Source organism: Oncorhynchus keta, chromosome 30 (genome assembly GCF_023373465.1).
Source record: "Oncorhynchus keta strain PuntledgeMale-10-30-2019 chromosome 30, Oket_V2, whole genome shotgun sequence".
In the NCBI taxonomy this organism is placed as follows: domain Eukaryota; kingdom Metazoa; phylum Chordata; class Actinopteri; order Salmoniformes; family Salmonidae; genus Oncorhynchus; species Oncorhynchus keta.
Genome location: NC_068450.1, coordinates 45,969,372 through 45,996,413, shown reverse-complemented (window position 1 = coordinate 45,996,413; position 27,042 = coordinate 45,969,372). Strand labels below are relative to the sequence as shown.

Genomic DNA, 27,042 nt, shown 5'->3' with positions numbered 1-27,042 from the left:
CCGAGGGCTCTCTATGGTCAGGGCGTGACAGTACTTCCCCCAAAGGTGCAGACTGACCGCAAAACCTGAAACTAGATGGGGAGGGGTAGGATGGGCAACAAGCGTCGGTGGCGGCTCCGGTGCGGGACGTAGCACCCGCTCAGACCGCGGATCCGGCCATGGTGCCTGGCTGAACGCCGTGCCTGGACTGGGCACTGGCGCAGAGGAAGGATCTGGCCATGGAGTGGGATTGGACACCGTGCCTGGACTGGGCATCGGCGCAGGAATCTCTGGGCTGTGAACCGTCGCTGGAAGCTCTGGACTGTGAACCGTCGCTGGAGGTTCCGGGCTGTAGACTGTCACTGGAGACTCCGGACTGTACACACACACTGGTGGACGAGTGCGGGGAGCCGGCACAGGTTGCATCGGACTGATAACACGCTCCTCAGGACGAGTGCGGGAGCCGGCACAGGACGTACCGGGTTGGAAAGGTGCACTGGAGGCCTGGTGTATGGAGCTGCCACAGGTTGCACCGGACTGATGACACGCTATTCAGGGAGAGTGCGGGGAGCCGGCACAGGACCTATCAGGCTAGGGAGGCGCACTGGAGGCCTGGTGCGTGGAGCCGGCACAGGTTGCACCAAGCTGGTGACACACTCTTCAGGGCGAGTGCGGGGAGCCGGCACAGGACGTACCTTGGCTGGGAAGTCGCACTGGAGGCCTGGTGCGTGGAACCAGCACAGGTTGCACTGGACTGATGACACGCTGTTCAAAACGCCTGAGCTGCAGCATACTCCTAGCCAACATCTCTCTCTGATATCCCTCCTCAAACTGCTCCATCGACTCCCAGACGGTCTCTGGTTCTCTCCTCAGCCGACCGCCGCTTGTGCCCCCCAAAAAAAAAAACAACAACTCGGTGTTGACTTCGTGCTGTTTGTGGCCGCGGACCCCGGCGTCGTCGCTGTCCTCCTTTACTCCTTTGCGACTCCCGCCAAGGAAGGGTCTCGCATCCACCTAGTATCTCTTCCCATGACCAACTCTCTTTCACCTCCTGGGCACGCTGCTTGGTCCTGACTAGGTGGGATATTTTGTCACGACCGTCGTATGAATAATTGGACCAAGGCACAGCGTGAGTAGAGCTCCACATTTTAATGAGAGTGAATCTTCCAAAACAACAAAGATATAACGATCGTGAAATACGTAGCGCAAATAGGCACTCATACGAAACAATATCCCCCATAGCAGTTGGGAAAAAGGACACACTAAGTATGATCCCAAATTAGAGGTAACACACCAACATACAAATATAATACCTAGAAACTCGGTCGACCGATTATGATTTTTTCCGCTGGTAACCGATTATTGAAGGACCAAAACAAGCCGATACAGCTTAATCGGACGATTTTTATTTATTTGTAATAATGACAATTACATAAATACTGAATGAACACTTATTTTAACTTAATATAATACATCAATAAAATCAATTTAGCCTCAAATAAATAATGAATCATGTTCAATTTGGTTTAAATAATGCAAAAACAAAGTGTTGGAGAAGAAAGTAAAAGTGCAATATGTGCCATGTAAGAAAGCTAACGTTTAAGTTCCTTGCTCAGAACATGAGAACATATGAAAGCTGTTAGTTCCTTTGAACATGAGTCTTCAATATTGCCAGGTAAGAAGTTTTAGGTTGAAGTTGTTATAGGAATTATAGGACTATTTCTCTCTATATCATTTGTATTTCATTAACCTTTGACTATTGGAATATCTTATAGGCACTTTAGTATTGCCAGTGTAACAGTATAGCTTCCGTCCCTCTCCTTGCTCCTCCCTGGGCTCGAACCAAGAACACAACGACAACAGCCACCCTCGAAGCATTGTTACCCATGCAGAGCAAGGGGAACAACCACTCCATGTCTCAGAGTGAGTGATGTTTGAAACGCTATTAGCACGCACCCCGCTAACTTGCTAGCCATTTCACATCGGTTACACGAGCCTAATCTCAGGAGTTGATAGGCTTGAAGTCATAAACAGCTCAATGCTTGATTTGATTTTGATTTGATTTTATTAGGATCTCTTTTAGTCCCCATTTTGACCAATCTTCCAAGAGTCCTTAACATTAAAATACAATTTATAATACAAACACACTTTCACATATACACTATTACAAACATACATAATACACTAGCATAATAACCCAATAAATACTCAATCTAAAAAAATATTGATTCTTCATCTACTATAGTCCCACAACATTTCTATATACTATATTTAAATTGTTTTTAAATAATGTTTAAACGTATATATGGAAAGGTTTCTAGTTTGCTCGGTTAATTTATTACATTTCTTTATTGCTCTAAATCGAAATGTTATTTTGCCCATTTATATTTTCTGTCTGGATGCTTGACGCACAACGAAGAGCTGCTGGAAAAACGCACGCAAGTGCTGTTTGAATGAATGCTTACGAGCCTGCTGCTGCCTACCACCGCTTAGTCAGACTGCTCTATCAAATCATAGACTTAATTATAACATAATAACACACAGAAATACGAGCCTTAGGTCATTAATATGGTCGATTCCGGAAACTATCGTCTCGAAATCAAGACATTTATTATTTCAGTGAAATACGGAACCGTTCCGTATTTTATCTAAGGGGTGGCATCCATTAGTCTAAACATTCCTGTTACATTGCACAACCTTGTCAGAGTGGGCATTCTATATTAGATGTCTTGTTTGTCTATTTCTATGTCTGGCCTGATATTGTTCTCAATCAGAGGCAGGTGTTAGTCATTGTCTCTGATTGGGAACCATATTTAGGTAGCCTGGGTTTCACTGTGTGTTTGTGGGTGATTGTTCCTGTCTCTGTGTTTTGCACCAGATGGGACTGGTTTAGGTTTTCTCACGTTTGTTGTTTTTGTTAGTTATCTCATGTGTAGTGTCTTTATAAATTAAAGAACATGAATAACCACCACGCTGCATTTAGAGCGTTGGACTAGTTAACTATAAGGTTGCAAGATTGAATCCCCTGAGCTGACAAGGTGAATATCTGTCATTCTGCCCCTGAACGAGGCAGTTATCCCACTGTTCCTAAAACGTAAAAAAGGTTGAAAATAAGAATGTGTTCTTAACTGACTTGCCTAGTTAAATAAAGATTAAATAAAGTTGTCCAAAAATACAGATTTCTGATTGTTATGAAAACTTGAAATTGGCCCTAATTAATCGGTCATTCCGATTAATCAGTCAACCTCTACTAGAAACCCCCGTAGTCAAGCCCTAACCTATTACACCATAGAGAACCCCAAGGGCTCTCTATGGTCAGGGCGTGACATTAGTCATGTAGATCACATCATTACGCTCATTAAGCTTCCCACTTACCTAACCTAACTTGTATTTTTAAGTCTTAACAGTGGAGGGTTGGTTGACTTTGGAGACTCCTATGATAAATCTGCCTTTATTCCAAACATAGGGTGTAAGGAAATGAATCTTCAAAAAGATGTTTAGATTTGGATGTTTTTGAAGTCCCAAGGGAAATTCAGACAGCTGACAGCATATTTTTATAATGAAGAATGTGTTTGTGTTAATTGACTGTTTTTGTATTTTAACATGTATATTTTGTCGATGTTTATGATCATCTATACTTGCCTGTTGTGTGTGCTTGTTTTTGCATTGTGCAGGGCTCATTTCAACATGACTTCCCTGTTGAAATAAAGCTTAATAATAATAATAATGATGATATGTATTCTGACAAGCAGTCCATGCACAGGCAATCTTGACAATGGCTGTTTTAACGTTCTTTGTTAAAAAGAGGGGGATCCAAGCTTTCCATTCCTACTATTTATCACCTCCTAAATATGAGCAATCTGCACCATTTTAAACCCTGATTTTTTTTTTGCAGCGGCATGGTTAATGATTCTGCTCTGCAATTAGCTGTTAGTTGAATGGTAACTTGGGGTAAAATGCCACCCTACCTCTATTTTTTGTGGGGGCTATGATTTCAAAAGCTGTGATGGGACAGACCCTGTTGAGTAGTGGCAACCAGGGAAAGTGTGTGTGTGTGCGTTGGGGGAATGGTGACATGAACATTTGTCCGGGTCAGACCCCCGGACCCCCGCACCTCCCACTGCTACAACTTTTTCCATAGGAGGCACGCAGGCGACACATGTTCAAACTCAGTCTGTTTATTTTTAGACAAATGCTAGCGATTGTTTCATAATGAAAGAGGAGTCATTGTTCTCCAATAGAAAAACTGAGCCGTGTGCATTGCAGCTTTGGTTTGTTTCTACCTCTCCTGCTTGGGCCGAAAGCCACCTGCGATTAGCCAGAGGGTGGCATCCTGCTGACCAGGCACCGTTAGCTCTGCCACACTCGCCGGGGCCTCTCTAGAATCAACAGATTTACATTCATATCCCTCACTTGCAATCTATGGTTGCGTTAATCTACCCAAATTCTCATCTCGTCGAGATGAAATTACGCTCCGAAAAGACAGTTTGAACACAGTGAGAACATGGGAAAACACTGTGGTTTGTGTGATATGTTGTTTAATGCCAAAAGATTACCATTTAAAATGTGTGCAGAAAATAACCCACTCTAGATGTTGAACTATAAAAGCTTGAACATCTCAGAACAATATCTTTGATCATCTTAAAGTTGCTGCTTTTGAACCCTATGTTTCTATGGTCTGGACTTTACCGTTTTTGCTTCCTCGGAAAAGGAGCTGTCAAGTGCTTCAGGCTAGGCTCTTTTGTGTCCCTCAGACAGCCCAGTGGGACGTTGGGCGTCAGCTTTGCTTATCGATGGAGCCACTTGACGGCCTCAATAATTCAGTTAATTTGACCTGGGTGATGCTGAAAGCCCCTGCTCCGAGCAGGCTGATGAAGAGCGATGATAGACCAGGGCCAGGCACTAGTTTCACGGGGGGAACCTACTCAGGGGGGAACCTACTTCGGAGTCGGTGTAATGAGATACAGGTCAATCATTGACATCCAGCTCGCCATCACTTGTACTCAGGAGTTGTTCATAAACATTGCCACAGGAGTAATACAGCTTGCGCCATGTCAGTAGAATTTGGTCTGGATGTTTCTTTAAAATAAGGGCTGCAGTCTTTTTGTATTCTGATAGTGTGCTATCATGACCTACATATTTTCCCCAAAAATGCTGACAGCTGAATAATATAACCCCCCAGTTTATTTTTCTATTTGATTAATGTAGCTCTGCACTTCTTTTAAGTGGTAATATACTTCTTACATTATTTGCTGCATTAAGTTCATAAACGGCATACTCTGTTGTCCCTAATTTATTGATTAGTGTCGATTCACAGATGGCTCCAGATTTTTTATTGTGCAGCGGCAGGCTTCATTTGCACAAATCAAATCCTATCACAATTTTGTTTAGACTTTTTTTAACGTGGTTTTTAACACAGAGTCATAGACTCCTTCAGTAATCACAATGCCAGCTCACATTGTAGGATTTATATTATATCTCAGGAGTAAGGGAGAGGTTTATCCTGGCTTGTAAACAGAAAATATTAATTTAATCTACATTCAGATATAGCAATTTTGAGTAGCATCCAGCATTTAAATATGTGACTTTAACCAATAACATGGTTTGAATGCAGAGCATTTGGTTAGAATTAGGTCATTGTTGATGCTTTAACACGTATGTGACCCACCACCTTGATTCGGTACAATGTAGCAACATTTGAAATGTTGTTTTTTTTTTACATTGGATATAAGGCTCAGAGCTAGAAAATTGTATTTCATACACTGCAGTTGACAAACAATAGGAAAGTAATTCTGCTTTAAAAGTTGATAAACCTGTAACCACACTTTTGAGAAAATGGCCTATGAATGTTTTGGTACAGCTACTGGAGAGCTCTTCTTTGTCTACACCCATTCAGTATTGTTTACACCCTCCACCCTCTTCAGCCTTAGCCCCACCCATCTCTTTAAGGATTTACGTGTGAGGCTATGCGCTAAACAGAGTAAGGCAGTGTAGTAAACAACCAACGATTAAGACTAAAAGTGGTGAAAGCAGTATCAAAGAGTAGTAGTAAAAGTACACTCTATCTAGTTCTTGACCTGTATCCGAATCTGGCTTTGGTGCAGGTCATGTTGCTCTTCACATTACCGTCTCAGGTAAACACAATCTATATTTAATAAATCAACATTTATTTGTCACATGCACATACAGAAGGTGTAAACGGTACAGCAAAATGGTTACTTGCATAGTGGAGTCTTTTGTTTAGACCCATAAACCCAAACTATACTACATAGCACCATGCATAAATCTGCAGTTACAGTAGCCAAAATTAACCAACTATGTTCATTGTTAGCTAGCTACATAACAGTACACTTTAACATGCAATGAAAATGACTTTCTGACAAAATTATAAATGTATAATATCTGAAAATGTAGCTCGACTCTTACGAATATACATGGATGAACGCTTCTCCCTCTATTTCATGGATGCCATGGTTGTCCTTAGTTTAAGGATGTAATCCAGAGACATGTGTTTTATACAACTGCCGTCTGTGTTCTCTTTTCGACTCCCACCTCATTTGCAGCCAAACTCTACTTCCACCAGACTTTCCACTGATTTCAAAACTCTGTCAACTTCTTCCATGACAACAACACTGTTGATCGACGTTTCTTTCTTATCGGTGTCATCAGAAGACTCCACAATGTCTGGTTCAATGAAAATGTTTTTATGTAAATCATGTATTTCCTCATCGTCTGATTCATTTTCACAGTCAGAGAGTCAGAATGGCACGGTCGTCCTCCAGCAAGTAGTCCATCAATAGCGCCTGTCTAATTCAGTTGTAAGCAGTAGCAACACTTGCAGTTCTTCATGATATCCTTAAAAAAGCTGCAGTAGAAAGGATTATCTATACAAACTGAGCAGCTCATGTTATAGACAGAAGCATTCTAGATGGCAGACCAATCAGAACTCAGCACTCGATATGTCTAGCCAATCCATTAGCACCCAATCATGACAGTGGGGAAGGTTCCGTACTTTTTCTGTGGCTAAACCAACTAGGCTCGTAATCTAACCATTTTATTCATATTTACAGATGGCATACACGTGTGTTATTAAGGCACATGAATGTTCACATGTTCCAGAAGACATTTCTATCAAAAGAATGCATTTTGATAAAAATATACAATTTACGGTCAAATGGCGCTCCTGTGAAGTAGCGACGTGCGACATACGCATAGCTTCCTGGAAACGGATCACATAAGCCATTGCAAACAAACGAGCACTTTAGGAACAATCCAAGTAGAATTTTCATCCGAGACTGAAGGATATATGCAATTTCATGTTTTATAAATATTTGAGTTGGAATAGTCAGTGTTTTTGACAGACATGCCAAGCAGTAATTGATGTCACACTTTATTTTCACTTCCTCGCCAGTTTAATTTGAGGATTCAGTTCCATTTTTCTTTCAGTTATTAGAAAATGTGTTTGACAAATGTTATGTTCATCATGCCATATTTTGATATAGCACTGAATCAGTCATTCAGTTGTCAGTCAACAAGTAATTGAGTCAGTTTACATCAGTGCCTGTGATTGTCCTGCAATATCATTACAACTCCACTACTGCCAAGATTACATTTATTTCACTAAGGGCATACTGATCATTGTTCCATTTGACTTTAAATTGCCAAAATCCTGTTTTATTTTCAGACGATGCAGTCAAACAATGCAGGTAATCAATCCTAATGAATTGAAATGGGAATGTTCACAACCTTGGCCAAGCAGCCATTCCCATACAGTTCTCCATGAAGTTAATTTAGATACTATTCACCAGCTTCAGGACCTCATAATATATATATATATATATATATATATATATACGATAAAACTATTCATCTCTGTATTGATATGCACTTTGGAGAAAACTAATGGAACATTGAATTAAGGCAGTGGCTACATGCACTACCGTTCAAAAGTTTGGGGTCACTTGGAAATGGCCTTGTTTTTGAAAGGAAAGCACATTTCTTTTGTCCATTGAAATAACATCAAATTGATCAGAAATGCAGTGTAGACATTGCTAATGTTGTAAATGCCTATTGTAGCTGGAAACGGCTGATTTAAAAAAAAAATGGAATATCTACATAGGCGCACAGAGGCCCATTATCAGCGACCATCACTCCTGTGTTCCAATGGCACATTGTGTAAGCTCATCCAAGTTTATAATTTTAAAATGCTAATTGATAATTATAAAATACTTTTGCAATTATGTTAGCACAGCTGAAAACTGTTGTGCCTGATTAAAGAAGCAATAAAACTGTCCTTCTTTAGACTAGTTGAGTATCTGGAGCATCAGCATTTGTGGGTTTGATTACAGGCTCAAAAGACCTTTCTTGTGAATCTCATCAGTCTATTCTTGTTCTGAGAAATGAAAACTATTCCATGAGATAAATTGCCAAGAAACTCTCGTACAATGCTGTGTACTACTCCCTTCACAGAACAGCGCAAACTGGTACTAACCAGAATAGAAAGATGAGTGTGAGGCCCAGGTGCATAACTGAGCAAGAGGACAAGTACATTTTTTTTTTTTACTAGGCAAGTCAGTTGAGAACAAATTCCTATTTTCAATGACAACCTAGGAACAACTGCCTGTTCAGGGGCAGAATGACAGATTTGTGCCTTTTCAGCTAGGGGGTTTGAACTTGCAACCTTCCAGTTACTAGTCAAACACGCTAACCACTAGGCTACCCTGCCGCCCACATTAAAGTGTCTAGTTTGAGAAACAGACACCTCACAAGTCCTCAAGTGGCAGCTTCATTAAATAGTACCCGCAAAACACCAGTCTCAACATCAGCAGTGAAGAGGCGACCGCGGGATGCTGGCCTTCTAGGCAGAGTTCCTCTTTCCAGTGTCTGTGTTCTTTTGCGCATCTTAATCTTTTATTTTTATTGGCCAATCTGAGATATGGCGTTTTCTTTGCAATTCTTAGTCCGGGTAGCTATTGGTTAACTATTTAACTATCCGCATTTACCCTTTTTTGCACTAACTCTTTTGACTTGTCACATACGCTGCTTCTACTGTTTATTATCTATCCTGTTGACAAGTCACTTTATTCATAGTTGTCCATATCTATCTCTATTACTTCATACCCCTGCACATCGACTCGGTACTGGTAACCCGTGTATATCGTTACACTTTTCTATTTTTTTCTGTATTTTTTTTCTCTCTGCTTTGTTTGGAACGGCCCAAAAGTAATCATTTCACTGGTAGTCTACACTTCTTGTTTACGAAGCTTGTGACAAATCAAACTGGATGTGATTCACCTCGGTGTCAAGCCCACCTCAAGTGAATCACTGTATATTTCAGAGAAATAAATATCCACTATTAGCTGTGGTTATGATGAGGTTTATATCAATGTTGTAAGAAGTTGACATACTTGAGCATTGGAGCCTGCTAATGCCTCTGTCTGTATTTCTCACACAATCCATGATTGTAAAAAACATCAATGCTTTAGCAAAGACACGTTGAGGTATTTAAGTATAAAACTCACATCCCCTGTGAAAGGACACACAATTATCAGAAGCTTTGATCAGCTAACTCAATAAAATACACCACAGCTCTCAAAGTTGAACATCTTGCATCAGCAGGTTCCCTATTGTGAAGCTTGAGACAGAATGAACAGCAGTCTGGTTCGGATGGCATCCAGACCAGAACACATGGCAAAACCGGGCAATCTGCTTTCAACAGACAAACACTTCTGTCTCCAAAAATCCCTGGTGTCTGAAGGGAACAGCTGATGGAAGTGTGCCCTTGTTTCTCCTCGGTCCATTCCAGAGCGTTGGAGAGAAGGAAGAGAAAAGAGAAGGAGAGATTAGAGACTCGACAAGATGAATTATGCAAAGCCGTCAGAGCCGGCTATTGTTGGAGGTGCCGGCTGTGTTAAAGTGAGCCGGGCCGATCCCCACCACCCTCCATCCCCACTTTCACGACATCCTTGGCGAAGTACCGTCTGGTCCCTGCAATAACTAATAGGGAAATGGCAAGGCCACATAGGGGAACGGATAGGGAGGGCAGAGGGCTTGGCCCCGCGGTGGCAGGTTGAACATCTGAAAGGGGGAAGGGGGAAACGGCAGAAACGGTGAGCATGAATTTTTATTGCCTTTATTTACAGAGTGTAGGGTCTTGAGTTAATATTTAGAGCAGGCCCTCTGAATTGAATTGTAATTACTTGAACAATCTGTGAAGATTTGACATTTTGAGCAGGGAAGTCTCCAGTGACTACTGTAGTCTTTGGAAAATGCATCTTGTTCTTACATCAGGAATGTGGGTCACTTCAGTTGAAACCACTTTATTTTGCTGTATTGGCTCTGAACCACACCTGTGGTGGCTTCTCCTTTGGTCCTGAATCATGAGTGTGACGATCTGTGTCCAAACAAGAGAATCGAGCCTAGATCATAAAAGCTTCCCAATGGGCCTTATTCTCGAAAATTAGTTTCCAAACTGACTGAAGTACATTGCTTAACACTATATTATAAAACAAGTGCATTTGGAAAGTATTCAGACCGCTTGACTTTTTCCACATTTTGTTACTTTACAGCTTTTTGTAAAATTGATTAAATAAAAAAATATCCTCATCAATCTACACACAATACCCCATAATGACCAAGCGAAAACAGGTTTTTAGAAATAAAAAAACAAATACCTTATTTAAATAAGTATTCAGACCCTTTGCTATGAGACTCGAAATTGAGTTCAGGTGCTTCCTGTTTTCATTGATCATCATTGATGTTTTTACAACTTGATTGGAGTACACCTGTGGTAAATTCAATTGATTGGACATGATTTGGAAAGGCACACACCTGTCTATATAAGGTCCCACAGTTGACAATGCATGTCAGAGCAAAAACCAAGCCATGAGGTCAAAGGAATTGTCCGTAGAGCTCCGAGACAGGATTGTGTCGAGGCAAAGATCTGGGGAAGGGTACAAAAAAGTTTCTGCAGCGTTGAAGGTCCCAAAGAACACAATGGCCTGCATCATTCTTGATAAATGGAAGAAGTTTGGAACCACCAAGCCTCTTCCTAGAGCTGGCCGCCCGGCCAAACTGAGTAATCGGGGGAGAAGGTCCCTGGGTCCCTGGTCAAGGAGGTGACCAAGAACCTGATGGTCACTCTGACAGAGCTCTAAAGTTCCTCTGTGAAGATGGGAGAACCTTCCAGAAGGACGACCATCTCTTCAGCACTCCACCAATCTCTGGTCTGATGAAATCAAGATTGATCTCTTTCGCCTGAATGCCAAGCGTCACGTCGAGGAAACCTGGCGCCATCTCAACTGTGAAGCATGGTGGTAGCAGCATCATGCTGTAGGGATGTTTTTCAGCAGCATGGAGACTAGTCAGGATTGGGGGAAAGATGAACGGGGCAAAGTACAGAGAGATCCTTGATGAAAACCTGCTCCAGAGTACTCAGGACCTCAGACTGGGGCGACGGTACATCTTCCAACAGGATTACGATCCTAAGGACACAGCCAAGACAATGCAGGAGTGGCTTCAGGACAAGTCTCTGAGTGGCTCAGCCAGAGCCCGGACTTGAACTTGATCGAACATCTGGGAGAAACTCCCCAAATACAGGTGTGCCAAGCTTGTAGCGTCATGCCCAAGTAGACTCAAGGCTGTAAGTGCTGAGTAAAGGATCTGAATACTTATGTAAATGTGATATTTTCCATGTATTTAAAAAATAAAATAATCAAACATTTTGAATCTGTTTTTGTTTTGTCATTTTGGGGTATTGTGTGTCGATTGATTAGGGGAAAAAAATCATTTGATACATTTTAGAATGAGACTAACTTAATAAGATGTGGAAAAAGTCAATACTTTCCGAATGCACTTTATGGTGTATGGTTAATGTTTAAAAGAAAATTGGGACTGGATATAACAGAAGAAGAAGTTTTCAGGGTACAATGGGTAATTGGCTGGGGAGTCATAGGCCTGTGTAGTGCTTTGCTACGCTACATAGATCACTGCCCTCCCTCACTGCCTTGCCAAAGGATCCCGCTGTGCCACTAAATTACTGCAAGGTCGGCTTTTCCTTCTTGAGGTCAATCACTCATATTATCAAAGGTGACACATACAGAACAAATGACCTGTACAAATTGTACTTTTTCCTTCCTTGCCATGAAGTGTCTTGTATCCTGACAGTATTTAGTATAGTTCTTATTCTGAATGGGGTGACTCCAGTGGTGTAAAGTACTTAAGTAAAAATACTTTAAAGTACTACTTAAGTAGTTTTGTTTGGGTAACTGTACTTTACTATTTATATATTTGACGACTTTTACTTCACTACATTCCTAAAGAAATGTTGTGTTGTTCTTTTTACTCCATACATTTTCGCTGACACCTGAAAGTACTCATTACATTTTGAATGCTTAGCAGGACAGAAAATGGTCCAATTCGCACACTTTTCAAGAGGTCATCCGTAATGCCTCTGATCTGTCGGACACTAAACACAAATACTTTGTTTTTAAATGATGTCTGAGTGTTGGAGTGTGACCCTGGCTATCTGTAAAAAAAAATCATAATAATTGTGCCGTCTGGTTGTACTTTTACTTTTGATACTTAAGGTATATTTAAAAACACATACTTTTACACTTTTACTCAAGTAGTATTTTACTGGGTGACTTTGACTTTTACTTGAGTCATTTTCGATTAAGGTATCTTTACTTTTACTCAAGTATGAGAATGTAGTACTTTTTCCACCACTGGCTGACTCAAGGAACATTTCTGGTGTATTGCAGTAAGGCACACAGAAATGATGTAGGCATATTTTCTGGTTCCTATATCCAAGCAACAAAGTGGCCTAATCAAACTACACCAGAAGTTCCCTTTGCAGGCTTTAGCACCATGACAGCTTCTATGAATATCTCTCTAAGGTCCCTTAAAGTATCCTCATGTACAGGGACCACCTTCAGCGCATAGAGAACATTTTTGATTAACCCTGGAAATTATGGTGTCAGTACCTTTTGGTATGCGTTCACCTGGTTTTGTTAGAATCTGGCCCGCCACACATATCCCCATAACACAACCAGGGGAGCTTATAGCGGATTAGGACACTAATAATTTCTCCCTGTAGACGTGGTTCGGTTGTCGGCAGCTCAGCAGACAAGTTCCTAAGAATGAACAGTTATCAGCCCCTTTATCTTTACAGGTCTATAAACATTAAAAGGATGGAAATCGGGGAGGTTTGTGGGTGGATCCATTCTCACCTACTGCACATTAATCTGTCAAATGTGTGTGGGTTCATGTTTGGGGTAGGATGGAGGGTTTACATCTCTAAACTTGTCTCTACACTTTGAACTGGTTTGAAAATGTCCTGCCAGGTAGTGGAAGTACTTCTCAGCATATTGTCAATAATAACCTTGAGGCCTAGAACCTGCTTTCCAAGTTCACCGACCTGGCGGAAACCCAGGCAAATCGCATTTGTCTTGATTGCCTCCTACAGCCAAGGTGCAGATGAGTCAGGCAGTGCTGATCTGTTCCAATCCACTGGACAGATAATAAACCCAACTCCGCAGCACATGTGAGACTGGCCAGGAGGCCGGAAAGGAGGCAGTTAGGACAGCCTCTATCTATCCTGGAAGATCCGATCCAGCAATATAACAGCTTTGCCCCGCTGGAGGTGTACCTACAGTTGAAGTCAGAAGTTTACATACACTTAGGTCATTAAAACTTGTTTTTCAACCACTCCACAACATTCTTGTTAACAAACTATATAGTTTTGGCAAGTCGGTTAAGACATCTACTTTGTGCATGACACAGATTATTTCACTTATCACAATTGCAGTGGGTCAGAAGTTTACATACACTAAGTTGACTGTGCCTTTAAACAGCTTGGAAATTTTCAGAAAATGATGTCATGGCTTTAGAAGTTTCTGATAGGCTAATTGACATCATTTAAGTCAATTGGAGGTGTCCCATTTCCTAGATTGCAGCACTCACTACCGAGTTCCAAACTGTCTCTGGAAGCAACGTCAGCACAAGAGCTGTTCGTTGGGAGCTTCAGGAAATGTTTCCATGGCTGAGCAGCCGCAATACAAGCCTAAGATCACAAATATGCAATGCCAAGTGTCGGCCGGAGGGGTGTAAAGCTCGCCGCCTTCAGACTTTTGAGCAGTGGAAACGCGTTCTTTGGAGTGATGAATCACGCTTCACCATCTGGCAGTCCAACGGACGAATCTGGGTTTGGTGGATGCCAGGAGAACACTACCACCACCAATGCATAGTGACAACTGTAAAGTTTGGTGGAGAAGGAATGGTCTGGGGATGTTTTTCATGGTTCGTGCTAGGGCCCTTAACGCCACAGCATACAATGACATTCAAGATGATTTCATGCTTCCAACTTTGTGGCAACAGTTTGGAGAAGGCCCTTTCCTGTTTCAGCATAACAATGCTCCCATGCACAAAGCGAGGTCCATACGGTGTTGAAGAACTTGACTGGCCTGCACAGAGCCTTGACCTCAACCCCATCGAACATCTTTGGTATGAATTGGAACGCTGACTGCGATCTAGGCCTAATCGCCCAACATCAGTGCCTGAACTCACTAGTGCTCGTGTGGCTGAATGGAAGTAAGTACCCGCAGCAATGTTCCTACATCTAGTGAAAAGCCTTCCCAGAAGAGCGGAGGCTTTTATAGCAGCAAAGGTGGGACCAACTCCATATTAATGCCCATGCTTTTGAAATGAGATGTTCAATGAGCAGGTGTCCACATACCTTTGGTCATGTAGTGTATGTAGCCCTGTGTCATGTAACAAATTTTCCTCATTTTAGAGCCTTATCTTTTGCTTGAACAAGAAGAACCCCACCTTGTATATTTTAGCGTTCTGCCCTCCAGTGGTGTAAACGACTTATGTAGTACTTTAAAGTATTTTAAGTCGTTTTGTGGGGTATCTGTACTAGAGGTCGACCGATTTCATGTTTTCAGAACAATCGGTAATCAACATTTTTGGATGCCGATTATGGCCGATTACATTGCAATCCACGAGTAGACTGTGTGGCAGGCTGACCACCAGTTATGCGAGTGCAGCAAGGAGCCAAGGTAAGTTGCTAGCTAGAATTAAACTTATCTTATAAAAAACAATCCATCTTAACATAGTCACTAGTTAACTACACATGGTTGAGGATATTACTAGTTTAACTAGCTTGTCCCGCGTTGCATATAATCAATGCGGTGCCTGTTAATTTATCATCAAATCACAGCCTACTTCGCTAAATGGGTGATGATTTAACAAACGCTCATTCATGTCAGTGTATATGCAGCAGTTTGGGCCGCCTGGCTCGTTGCAAACTGTGTGAAGACTATTTCTTTCTAACAAAGACCATAATTAATTTGCCAGAATTTTACATAATTATGACATGACATTGAAGATTGTGCAATGTAACAGCAATATTTAGACTTTTTGATAAAGTTGATCAAATACAGAATGGTTTGATAAAATATGCAATGGTTCTGTATTTCACTGAAAGAATAAACATTTTTGTTTTCTAAATGATAGTTTCCGGATTTGACCATATTAATGATCTAATGCTCATATTTCTGTGTTTATTATATTATCATTAAGTCTATGATTTGATATTTGATAGAGCAGTCTGACTGAGCGGTGGTAGACAGCAGCAGGCTCGTAAGCATTCATTCAAACAGCACTTGCCTGCGTTTGCCAGCAGCTCTTAGCAATGCTTGAAGCACAGCGTTGTTTATGACCTCAAGCCTATCAACTCCCGAGATTAGGCTGGCAATACTGTAGTGCCTATAAGAACATCCAATAGTCAAAGGTATATGAAATACTAATGGTATAGAGAGAAATAGTCCTATAATTCCTATAATAACTACAACCTAAAACTTCTTAACTGGGAATATTGAAGGAACCACCAGCTTTCATATGTTCTGAGCAAGGAACTTAAACGTTAGCTTTTTTACATGGAACATATTGCACTTTTACTTTCTTCTCCAACACTGTTTTTGAATTATTTAAACCAAATTGAACATGTTTATTTATTTAAGACTACATTTATTTTATTCATGTATTATATTGAGTTAATTCAGTATTGTTTTTTTGGTCCTCCAATAATCGGTATCTGCGTTGAAAAATCATAAGCGGTCGACCTCTAATCTGTACTTTACTTTACTCTTTATATTTTTCACAACTTGTACTCTTACTTCGCTACATTCCTAAAGAAAATCATATACTTTTTACTCCAACATTTTCCCTGACACCCAAAAGTATTTGTTACATTTCGAATGCTTAGCAGAACAGAAAATGGTCCAATTCGCACACTTTTCAAGAGGTCATCCCTACTGCCTTTGATCTGGTGGACTCACGAAACACAAATGCTTTGTTTTAAATGGTGTTGGAGTGTGACCCTGGCTATCTGAAGAAAAAAAAACATTAAAAAAGTGTTGTCTGGTTTGCTTAATCTATAGAATTATAAATAATTTGTACTCTTACATTGGATACTTAAGTATATTTTAGAAATTATATTTACTGTTGATAGTTAACTATATTTTAAACCAAATACTTTTATAATTTTACTCAAGTAGTATTTTTACTGGTTAACTTCTACTTGAGTCAATTTCTATTAAGGTATCTTTACTTTTACTCAAGTCAGAGTACTTTTTCTACCACTGCCACCCTCCTAAACCTAACACTTTGTTCATTGCAGAATTCTCTCACCTGCTATATTTGGTTACACCTAAATATGACAGGGCTGTTATTCTTGGAGAGCTAAACATGAATGCGTGTTGCCCAAGTAATGCACTAGCTGGGGAGTATTTTAACCCGTTAGAATCCTTTAACTTTGGGGCCTTCACACAACAAAGTTCATACTCTTGATCTCATGATGATCTCAATATTGATAACTATTGACGGGTGTGTATCTCTGACCATCTCTTATTGTTTTGAAAATGCTTTCTTCTCCTCCTAAAAATGTGTATGTCCCTCTAATATCATTCTTCACCACAACTGCTAATACATTTCCCAATGCTTTTTCATCCTAACCTAATGATCATGTTCTGTGTCATCACTGATGATTTTGTGAACATTTTCAATGACATGTCAGGCTACTTTAGACTGACACCATTTTTTAATTTTATTTTTTTACAATTTTTTTTAACCTTTATTTAACCTTTATTTAACCAGGCAAGTCAGTTAAGAACAAATTCTTATTTTCAATGACGGCCTGGGAACAGTGGGTTAACTGCCTGTTCAGGGGCAGAACGACAGATATACCTTGTCAGCTGGGGGGTTTGAACTCACAACCTTCCGGTTACTAGTCCAACGCGCTAACCACTAGGCTACCCTGCCGCCCCAGTTAAACTGTCTGCCAGTATATAAACTTGTTAAATGACCACACTTGTGCCTTTTAAAGTGTACTCAAAGGCTTCACGTAAATGGAAGGGCTGCAAACTTCAAGTATTCTATAACGTAATGAAGGATCTGAGATATGATCTGTTAACAGCTTTTGTGATTCTGCATAGAATAATCTACTGTCTACTGCTTCCCTTTTCTCCTTTGAGAAAATATCCTTTTGAGTCCCTCCTTGATGCTGTAGCTCACATGAATACCTCCTGTTGCCTCTTAATTTAGGATATGGGACGGTCGCGTCCCACTTGGGCAAAAAACAGGGAAAATGCAGCGCGGCATATTAAAAAAATTATAGCAAAATCAAACTTTCATTAAATCACACATGTAAGATACTCAATTAAAGCTACACTCGTTGTGAATCCAGCCAACATGTTAGATTTTTTAAAAGGATTTTCAGTGAAAGCATAAGAAGCTATTATCTGATGATAGCACAATAGTAAACAAAGAGGGTAGCATATTTCAACCCTGCAGGCGCTACACAAAACGCAGAAATAAAATATAAAACATGCATTACCTTTGACGAGCTTCTTTTGTTGGCACTCCAATATGTCCCATAAACATCACAATTGGTCCTTTTGTTCGATTAATTCCGTCCATATATACCCAAATGTCCATTTATTTGACGCGTTTTATTCAGACAAACAGCTTCCAAAAAACGCAGCGTCACTACTAAATATTTCAAACTACTTTTGTAATACAACTTTAGGTATTTTTAAACGTTAATAATCAATCAAATTGTAGATGGGGCTGTGTTCAAAACAGAAAGACAACAAACCATGCTACTTTTCACATCTTGCGCACTCAACAGTGTTACCCAGTTCCTAGATGGCCTACTTCTTCATTGCACAAATGAATAACCTCAACCAAATTCCAAAGACTGGTGGCATCCAGTGAAAGCGTTAGGAACTGAAAACAGGTTCCTAAATAATATCATTTACCAATGAGATCTCAGTGAACAGAGACCAAAAAAAATAAAATGTGGAACGGTTAGTCCTCAGGGTTTTGCCTGCTACATAGGTTCTGTTATACTCACAGACATGATTCAAACAGTTTCAGAAACTCCAGAGTGTTTTCTATCCAAATCTACTAATAATATGCATATCTTGTATTCCTGGAATGAGTAGCAGGAAGTTGAAATTGGGCACGCTATTTATCCAAAAGTGAAAATGCTGCCCCCTATACCTTAAGAAGTTAAGACATGATCCCTACTGGATTACTGAAAGAGGTTATGCTTACTGTCGACCCCCAACATTCTATTGTAAATAGCTCCCTGATTTCTGTCTCCATTCCAACCTATTTTAAAATGCTCTTGTTCAACATCTCCTTAAAAAGCCCAATCTCGACCCTCCTCACATCATTTTTTAAAATCTAATATTGTAGAAAAAGATGACTAACTTGTTTGAGAATTCCAGTCAGGCTTCCACTCACTTCACAGCAGAGAAACGTATTGTTTTGAAGGTCAGTAATGACCTTCTGTTGGCCGTCTATTTATGTGGCAGACGTTTCTCAGTGAGCATTGGCGGTTTAGTATCGTCCCCAGCTCATATTCACTATGGTGTCCCTCAGGTGTAAATTCTGGGCCCACTCCTGTTTTCGCTGTACATGCTTCCCCTTGGTGACGTCATCTGCAATCATATCATTCAGCTTCACTGCTATGCAGATGACGCAACGTTTTATTTACCAGTCAGACCCAGTGACCAAGCTAGCATACAGTAGCTACCCTTCACAAGTGTCTTCCTGACACCAAATGTCTGACAATTTTCTCCAGCTCAGTGATAAGAAATCAGAGGTTGTTTTATTTGGCCCCCCTCCTTGATAGAACCCAGATTGTGAATAACCTTGGTCGTTTGTCCATCAATGTAAAGCCTACACCCCGACCTAAACCTTTAGCTGCATGTAAAGAGGATTGTTCAGTCCTGTTTTTATCATCTAAGAAGTATAGATAAAGTATTTTTTTATCTCAGTCACTGATCTGGAGAATGTTGTACATGCTTTTATTTCCTCACCCCTAGATTAGTGTAAATCATTGTATACATGTCTCAGTCAGAAATCACTTCATCGTCCACAGTTCAAAATGCTGCAGCACAGCTTTTAACAGGCACCAGAAAATCTAACCATATCAAACCCCATTTTAGCTTCCCTACACTGGCTACCAGTCACTTTTTTTAGAATACATTTTAAAATTGTATTAATCATGTTTCAGGCTTGGTTCACCCCCATCCTGTATCTCTGATCTGTAATCCCCCTACGAACCAGGATGCAGCCTGAGATCCTCTGGCAATGCACTGACCATTACAAAGTCGAGGTTGAAAACTAAACTAAACCGGGCATTTGCCATTAGGGCCACTAGACTTTGGAATGGTCTGCCAGAGGAGGAGATCAGGCTTGCAGATTCAGTGCCTATTTTTAATCCCATCTGAAGACACACTTTTATAAAGATGCTTTTAATGTATGATTTCAATGAATGATTTGAATTAATTAATTCATGTATAATTAATATTTATTTCATTCTCCTTCATCCTGTCTTTGTTTCTATTCTTATGTATTTTTATTACATTATTATTATTATTATTATTGTTTTATAATACATTTTAAACAATTTGTTACTTATATTGAAAGCGCTATACAAATGTTGTTGTTATTGTTATTATCATTATTATATTCACCCATCCTCTACCTCTAGTGCTTCTGGGAGTCTCCCAGGAAACGATCTCCAGGTAGTCTTCCGTAGCTTAACATGCACACGGTGTCATTAAAATATGTTGATGGTTGTAAAGCAAAGTTTCAGTTGATCAGTTTCAGTAGAGGAAAGGTAGGGGTGTCTGATACACCTGTCTTCGGGCTTCCAGCTGAGCCAAGACAGGAATGAAAGTGTGGTATTTTGGGATGAGTGGAAAAGGTTGGTATTTAACACTTGAGCAGCACACCAAGGATTCCCATCACTCACTCTCCCCTTGGGGTTGTTGCGGATCTGTTTTTATTCTTTCTTCCCACGTCTGTCCCCATTTTACCGAAATCCTCACCAGTGAAAATCCGCCCTTTTTTCCCCCTGTTTACTACACTTAATGGTAGCGGCTAATCAAAGTGTCTAAATGAACGTCTACCTCAGATAAATATATATATATATATCACACACACACACACACACAACCAAGTTGTGTCCAAAATAGTAAAATAAAGTGTGAGAGTGAGTCAGTGAGGAGATCTGTTTTATTGAGGGGTGTTCATGCATGGAATGGCTTATGGGTGGGGTTTGAGAGGTGGTGGTGCTGTGGTGGGTGTGAGTGTGGGCTTTTGAAGATTAAGTGGGTGGATTAGTGTTATCTGAGCTTCTCATCTCCCCCCCTCTCTGTTTGTCCAGGTCGACAGAAATACAGAGGGAGAGACTTACCAACAGCGTAAAGCGGAATATCCCAAAGCGATCACCTCAGGAGAGAACGGGGGAGGACACAGTATGCAGGCAGCATGGAACAGGTGAAGGAGCAGCGGCCCTTCTGCTCGCTCTCCAAGAGCCAGAGAGACCGGGAGAGAGACCACGAAAGGGAGCGGGATCTGGAGCGGCGTTACACCGCATCACCGACAGACAGAGAAGGGGCTTGCCGGGTGCCTACACAGAAGTCCTACAGCTCTAGCGAGACGCTGCAGGCCTACGACCATGACCCTGCCCGGCTGCTATTCTCGGGCCGAGTCAAGGAGAAGGCCTATCAGGAGACCAGTGACTACGGCAGGCCTGGTCAGTACAGTCACAGCTCTATTCCAATGATATGCAATCATTGCAATACGCCCATAATATACTTAATAATGGGCGTATTGTATAGATATAATTTGTTTAGATGAGATTTGATTCAGATTTCATGTTTATTTTTTTAAACATAATTAACTTGAACACATGGAGTTTGGTAAAAAAAAATGTATGAATATAAATTCATTGTCTACAGTTTAGCTCATTGACATAGAAAATATTTTTGATACTGTATTAGTAAGTCTGATGTTTTGTCTTAGGTAAAGTACCCCATGGGTTTCTTTAAACTGGTGGTGGTCTTTATCTTCTTGTATGATCAATTTACCAGCATTCTTAGCTTGTCACTTGAGTTTTTTTAATGAATCCATGCTGAAAAGTAGAGCTCTTTTTCGATCTGTGCTTGAACTATGTACACATCCAAACAAAATTATCACACTCCACTTCACATACCAATGATAATTACCCATTAAACTACTGAGCAAATAACCCAGCTTTTTAATTGGTTGCTGGCAATTGGCAGGAAATGTTCATAATAAGAATAAAGTGTTATAGCCGATTCTTGATGATCTATGAACGGATCATAATTAATGACATATTTCTCATAGATTCCTGCTAATTGGCGCCAGCTGGAAATTAATATCATTCTAATTAGGCTGTGGGACGAATGTTAGTTTTCCCTTTATTTCTAGATCAAATTAGGACTTTTAGTGAAAAGGTAATGAGCGATTGGACTTATTATCACCTCAATGCTAATTCAGTTGGAGCACGATTGCAAAATTAGTACTTTGTGTTTGAACAACATGTCCTTGTTCAAATGTAAATCACAATTCCAAATACTGAACGATTCAGTTTAATTAGAAATTATTATGTGAAATGTTTTGCATTGTCAAGTATTTATCTGTTTAGAAAAAAGTTCACAACTTGGACCTTAATAAAAACCTAAAACTATACATTTGACTTATTATCCGATGAAGTTTGAAACATTACATAGAATATTGTCAATGTATCTTATTGCTCCATTGCAGTTTTTACCTTACAATTTTCTTTGTCAATTTCACTTGTTTTTACCGGAATAACTGGTAAACTAAATATAAATGCAAGAAACTGATTTTTGTAAATTATTTTACTTATTATTCTTACTACTTGCATTGTCTGCAATTGTGTTTTTGTAATTAATATGGGTAAAATACATGTGTGTAATCTTATGCAGCATGAATTTACATTTTCAAACATTCAAGCTAGAAGAATAAAAAATACAAATATTAATGGGAAACTTTGACTGTATATTTTCCCCAAAATACATTTTAGAAAATAATTACAGTGAACAATAATTTATATTACTTGGTATAATTGAATTTTGTCCACACATTTAGAAATGTTACTTTGGTAGATTTTTTTTCTGTTTACTTCAGACGACATTTTGTATTTACTCAATCCAGCATTGACAGTGTAAATTTCCATGCATCTGTTTTTCGCTTTTTGTTTCTATATTAATTCCTCACTTTAAGTTCAGATTTACAAACGATTAAGAAGACACAGAGCCGTGAATCTGTTACAATTTACGATTTAGGTAGTTGGATACAATGAGTGGGATCATCTTTTCCTTCAGTACTGTGGAATGTTGTTTTCAGACGGTTTGCTTTAGGTTCAAGTGTAAGGTCAGTCCCGGTAATCCTCAAAGCAACAAAAGTCCTATTTACTTCTATCTTAAAGTGGAACTGACAGCATTTTAGCAACATTGACTCTTATTAAAGTCTGTTCATATACACCCCCAGGAAGAACATTACACCTTTTTAAATGTTTTCTGACGAGTGAGTAATTACATATTGTCATTTTCACATTTTCATAAATTCTTAAGTCAATCAGTATTAAATCCCTTTTTACATCAACCAATGTCACCAAATGCTATACAGAAACCCAGCCTAAAACCCCAAACAGCAAGCAATGCAGATGTAGAAGCACGGTGGCTAGGAAATACTCCCTAGAAATGCAGTGACCTAGGAAGAAACCTAGAGAGAAACCAGGCTCTGAGGGGTGGCCGGTCCTCTTCTGGCTGTGCCGGGTGGAGATTATAACAGTACATGGCTAAGATGTTCAAACGTTCATAGATACCGGGTCAAATAATAATAATCACAGTGGTTGTAGAGGGTGAAACAGGTCAGCACCCCAGGAGTAAATGTCAGTTGGCTTTTCATTGCCGATCATTCAGAGTCAGAGTGTCGAAAACAGCCGGTCAGGAACAAGGTAGCACGTCCGGTGAAGAGGTCAGGGATCTATAACCACAGGCAGAACAGATGAAACTGGAGCAGCAGCACAACCAGGTGGCCTGGGGACAGCAAGGAGTCATCAGGCCAGTTAGTCCCGAGGCATGGTCCTAGGGCTCAGGTCCTTGGAAAGAAGAGAAAGAGAGAGAATTAGAGTGAGCCTACTTAAATGAACACAGGACACCGGATAAGACAGGAGAAATACTCCAGATATAACACGGACCCTAGCCCCCGACACATAAGCTATTGCAGCATAATTATGTTTGGGAATTACATATACTAAGGCATTTGTGAGTGGAAAAGTGGCAGTGCGTTTGGACAATTAATAGATATCTCTTGTCCAAGACCGGAGTCTACGCAGTATCACATTGGTGTCAAGGATCGGGAGAAAGGCGCAGGAATGCGTAATAGGGGTTTTTATGGACCCAAATTACAGCGTGCCATGTAAAGGCACGGGGACGAAGACCAAACAAACACGTATACAAAACACAGGGTTGAAATCCAAACAAAAGAGCGAGGAGTACCTCAAATAAATACACGGTGCGCACAATGATACCACATGGGAAGAAACCTGGAATCATCTGAACAATACAAGTGGCACGAAAGCCAAAACGACACAGCTCAGGTATTCACACGACCAACAGACATTGTAAAAATAATCGACAAGACCATGGTGAACAAAGGGCATTTTTATACTTTTATACATTTACTAATCATGGAAATGGGGACCAGTTGTGCGTAATGACACATTTCCGGAGGTATCCGTGACACGCAGAGCAGTGCGCCATAGCCACTCGGAGCAACAGTAGGCCTTTTTGCAAACAAGGCATTTGCTACTCAGGTCTGCCATCATTTTACAGATACCTGCAACAGCACAACTTTAGAACGCATTCGCCAAAGCCACAGAATACACCTTAATGGAGTTTTGCAAATATATAAATACCATGGTAGTCCTCTTACATTTGGAAACTTTACAGTCCTATTGATCAAACAACCGTGAAAAGATAGGCTCTCTCTCACTCAGTTATGCACATCAACAACAACAAGATCAAGGACTAATGCTAGACAGAACAAGATGAGCCGAAATATAACGTAGGAACATTTAGATGAACTCTCATACTTTTTCAGCTTGTCAAAATTGCACTAATAAACAATGGGGCATTGTAGCTTACTTGTCATTCTGCAGCTTGCCTGCCAGTAAATTAATTATTGTCTCAACCAAACTCCCAAGCTAACTGGCTAAAGTTCCTCTGCCCAGTGTCAGTGTTCTTTTGCCCATTTTAAGATTTTATTTTCATTGGGCAATCTGAGATATGACTTTTTCTTTGCAAGTCTGCCTAGAAGGCCAGCATCCCGAAGTCGCCTCTTCACTGTTGACGTTGAGACTGGTGTTTTGAGGGTACTATTTAATGAAGCTGCCAGTTGAGGACTTGTGAGGCGTCTATTTCTCAAACTAGAGACACTAATGTACTTGTCCTCTATTCTGATTAGATACAGTTTGCGCTATTCTGTGAAGGGAGTATTACACAGTGTTGTACGAGATCTTCAGTGTCTTGGCAATTCCTCTCATGGGATAGACTTAATTCCTCAGAACAAGAATAGACTGACGAGTTTCAGAAGAAAGGTCTTTGTTTCTGGCCATTTTGAGCCTGTAATCGAACCCATAAATGCTGATGCTCCAGATTCTCATCTACAGTGCCTTGCAAAAGTATTCATCCCCCTTTGTGTCTTTCCTATTTTGTTGCATTACAACCTGGATTTAAAATAGATAATGTTTTTGTATCATTTGATTTATACAACATGCCTACCACTTTGAAGATGCAAAATTGTTTTTATTGTGAAATAAACAAGAAATAAGACAAAAAAACTAAAACTCTTGAGCATGCATAACTATTCACCCCCCTCAAAGTCAATACTTTGTAGAGCTACCTTTTGCAGCAATTACAGCTGCAAAGTCTCTTGGGGTATGTCTTTATAAGCTTGGCATACTTTCACAAGCCTCTGTAGTCTAAAGAAGGACAGTTATATTGCTTCTTTAATCAGGACAACAGTTTTCAGCTGTGCTGACATAATTGCAAAAGGGTTTTCTAAAGATCAATTCGCCTTTTAAAATGATGAACTTGGATTAGCTAACACAACGTGCCATTGGAACACAGGAGTGATGTTTGCTGATAATTGGCCTCTGTACGCCTATCTAGATATTCCATTAGAAATCAGCCATTTCCAGCTACAATAGTCATTTACAACATTAACAGTGTCTACATTGTACTTCTGATCAATTTGATATTATTTTATGGACCAAAAAAATTGCTTTTCTTTAAAAATCAAGGACATTTCTAAGTGACCCCAAACTTTTGAACGGTACTGTAAATAGCGCATTGATGTGAATCACACTGTTTCTCTCTCATCTATTTGCGCCTTACAGATTGTGGTTGTTGTGGATGGTTGTTCACAAATCTAAATGTGTATTTGAATCCAATAATGGTTGAATTCAAAAAGTTTAAGTTGCTTTATCAATCTTTGTTTTTGAAACCAGTGGACAGCCATTGAAATATACACTCTTGCAACAGCTGCAAAGTGCAGTTCCCAGCCTGTGGAATAAAAGTTAAGCTTTTTTTGCTCATTCTAAATCATGTTGATAAAAAATATAAATTTTGTCAAATAATAGTTAAGACATCAAAACTCATAGGGAATCATGTAATAACCTAACAACTGTTAAACAAATCAAAATATATTTAATATTCTTTAAAGTAGCAAAGCTGTCATCAAGTCAATGGGTGGCTACTTTGAAGAATCTAAAATCTAACATATATTTTCATTTGTTTAACATTTATTTTGGTTACTACATGATTCCATATCTGTTATTTCATATTTTAGATGTCTTCACTATTATTTTAAAATAAAGAAAAACCCTTGAATGAGTAGGTGTGTTCAAACTTTTGACTGGTACTGTATATCCATTGATTCTTGAAGAATATAACTTATAATGAGCTTAGTTCAAATGTCCTACTGAATGAGAACCCAAAATAAGCTTGTTTTCCCCCGATGTTTTTAAACATTACAAATGTAAACAAACACTGTATAGCCTCATAACATGGTTAAAACAATCATTTTGATATCATTAATGGTCAGTCCTTGCATCCATAGCTCTGTTTCTTAATCTGAGAGTGGTTACATTTCTTCAGGCCCATCCCTCAGCTTTTTGTCAAAACAGAGGCGGGGCGGCCATTTTGTTATTATTTTATCTGTGTATTTGCCCTTTAAACAGCTGCATATTATCAAGATATCAATCTTTTCAGTAGTGCTCAAAGCATGCCATTCAATGAGCGCAGCATTCATTTTTCAACTCGAATCAATAAGCACAATCATCCTCCATGACAACCAAATCATAAACAGTAGGGCTGGCTAATAAGTCCTTAGTTTTGGGGTTATGCTCAGGGAATACAATTGGGCTAATCTATACTTCTGTATTTCTAAATCCTATTCTTGAAATCAAGGGGTAAAATATTTATTGTAATGACTTGAATTCTGATAGACTGGTTTTTAATGTAAAGATATCATTTCATATTTTTATTATTATTGTTATTATTATTATATGTAGTAGAAAGCAATGTGTTAGTAGAAGCCCGCATAGCCAATCCATAAAGTAAAATGTAACATCTATATATGGCCAGC

The 27,042-nt window shown here is 39.8% G+C and overlaps 1 protein-coding gene across 6 annotated transcripts in view; it reads left to right on the top strand.

Moving 5' to 3' along the window:
* Positions 1-27,042, top strand: part of LOC118363591 (teneurin-3-like) — a 189,365-nt gene that overhangs the window by 13,198 nt on the left and 149,125 nt on the right. For 5 of the 6 annotated variants that reach the window (XM_035744595.2, XM_035744594.2, XM_035744592.2 and 2 more), the window contains exon 2: positions 20,723-21,094. In XM_035744595.2, coding sequence (XP_035600488.1) covers positions 20,827-21,094 — 268 coding nt within the window. In that variant the 5' untranslated portion in view covers positions 20,723-20,826. Of the gene's footprint in view, positions 1-14,298; positions 14,569-20,722; positions 21,095-27,042 lie in introns of those variants that run through there. The other variant, XM_052488476.1, reaches the window with a different exon arrangement.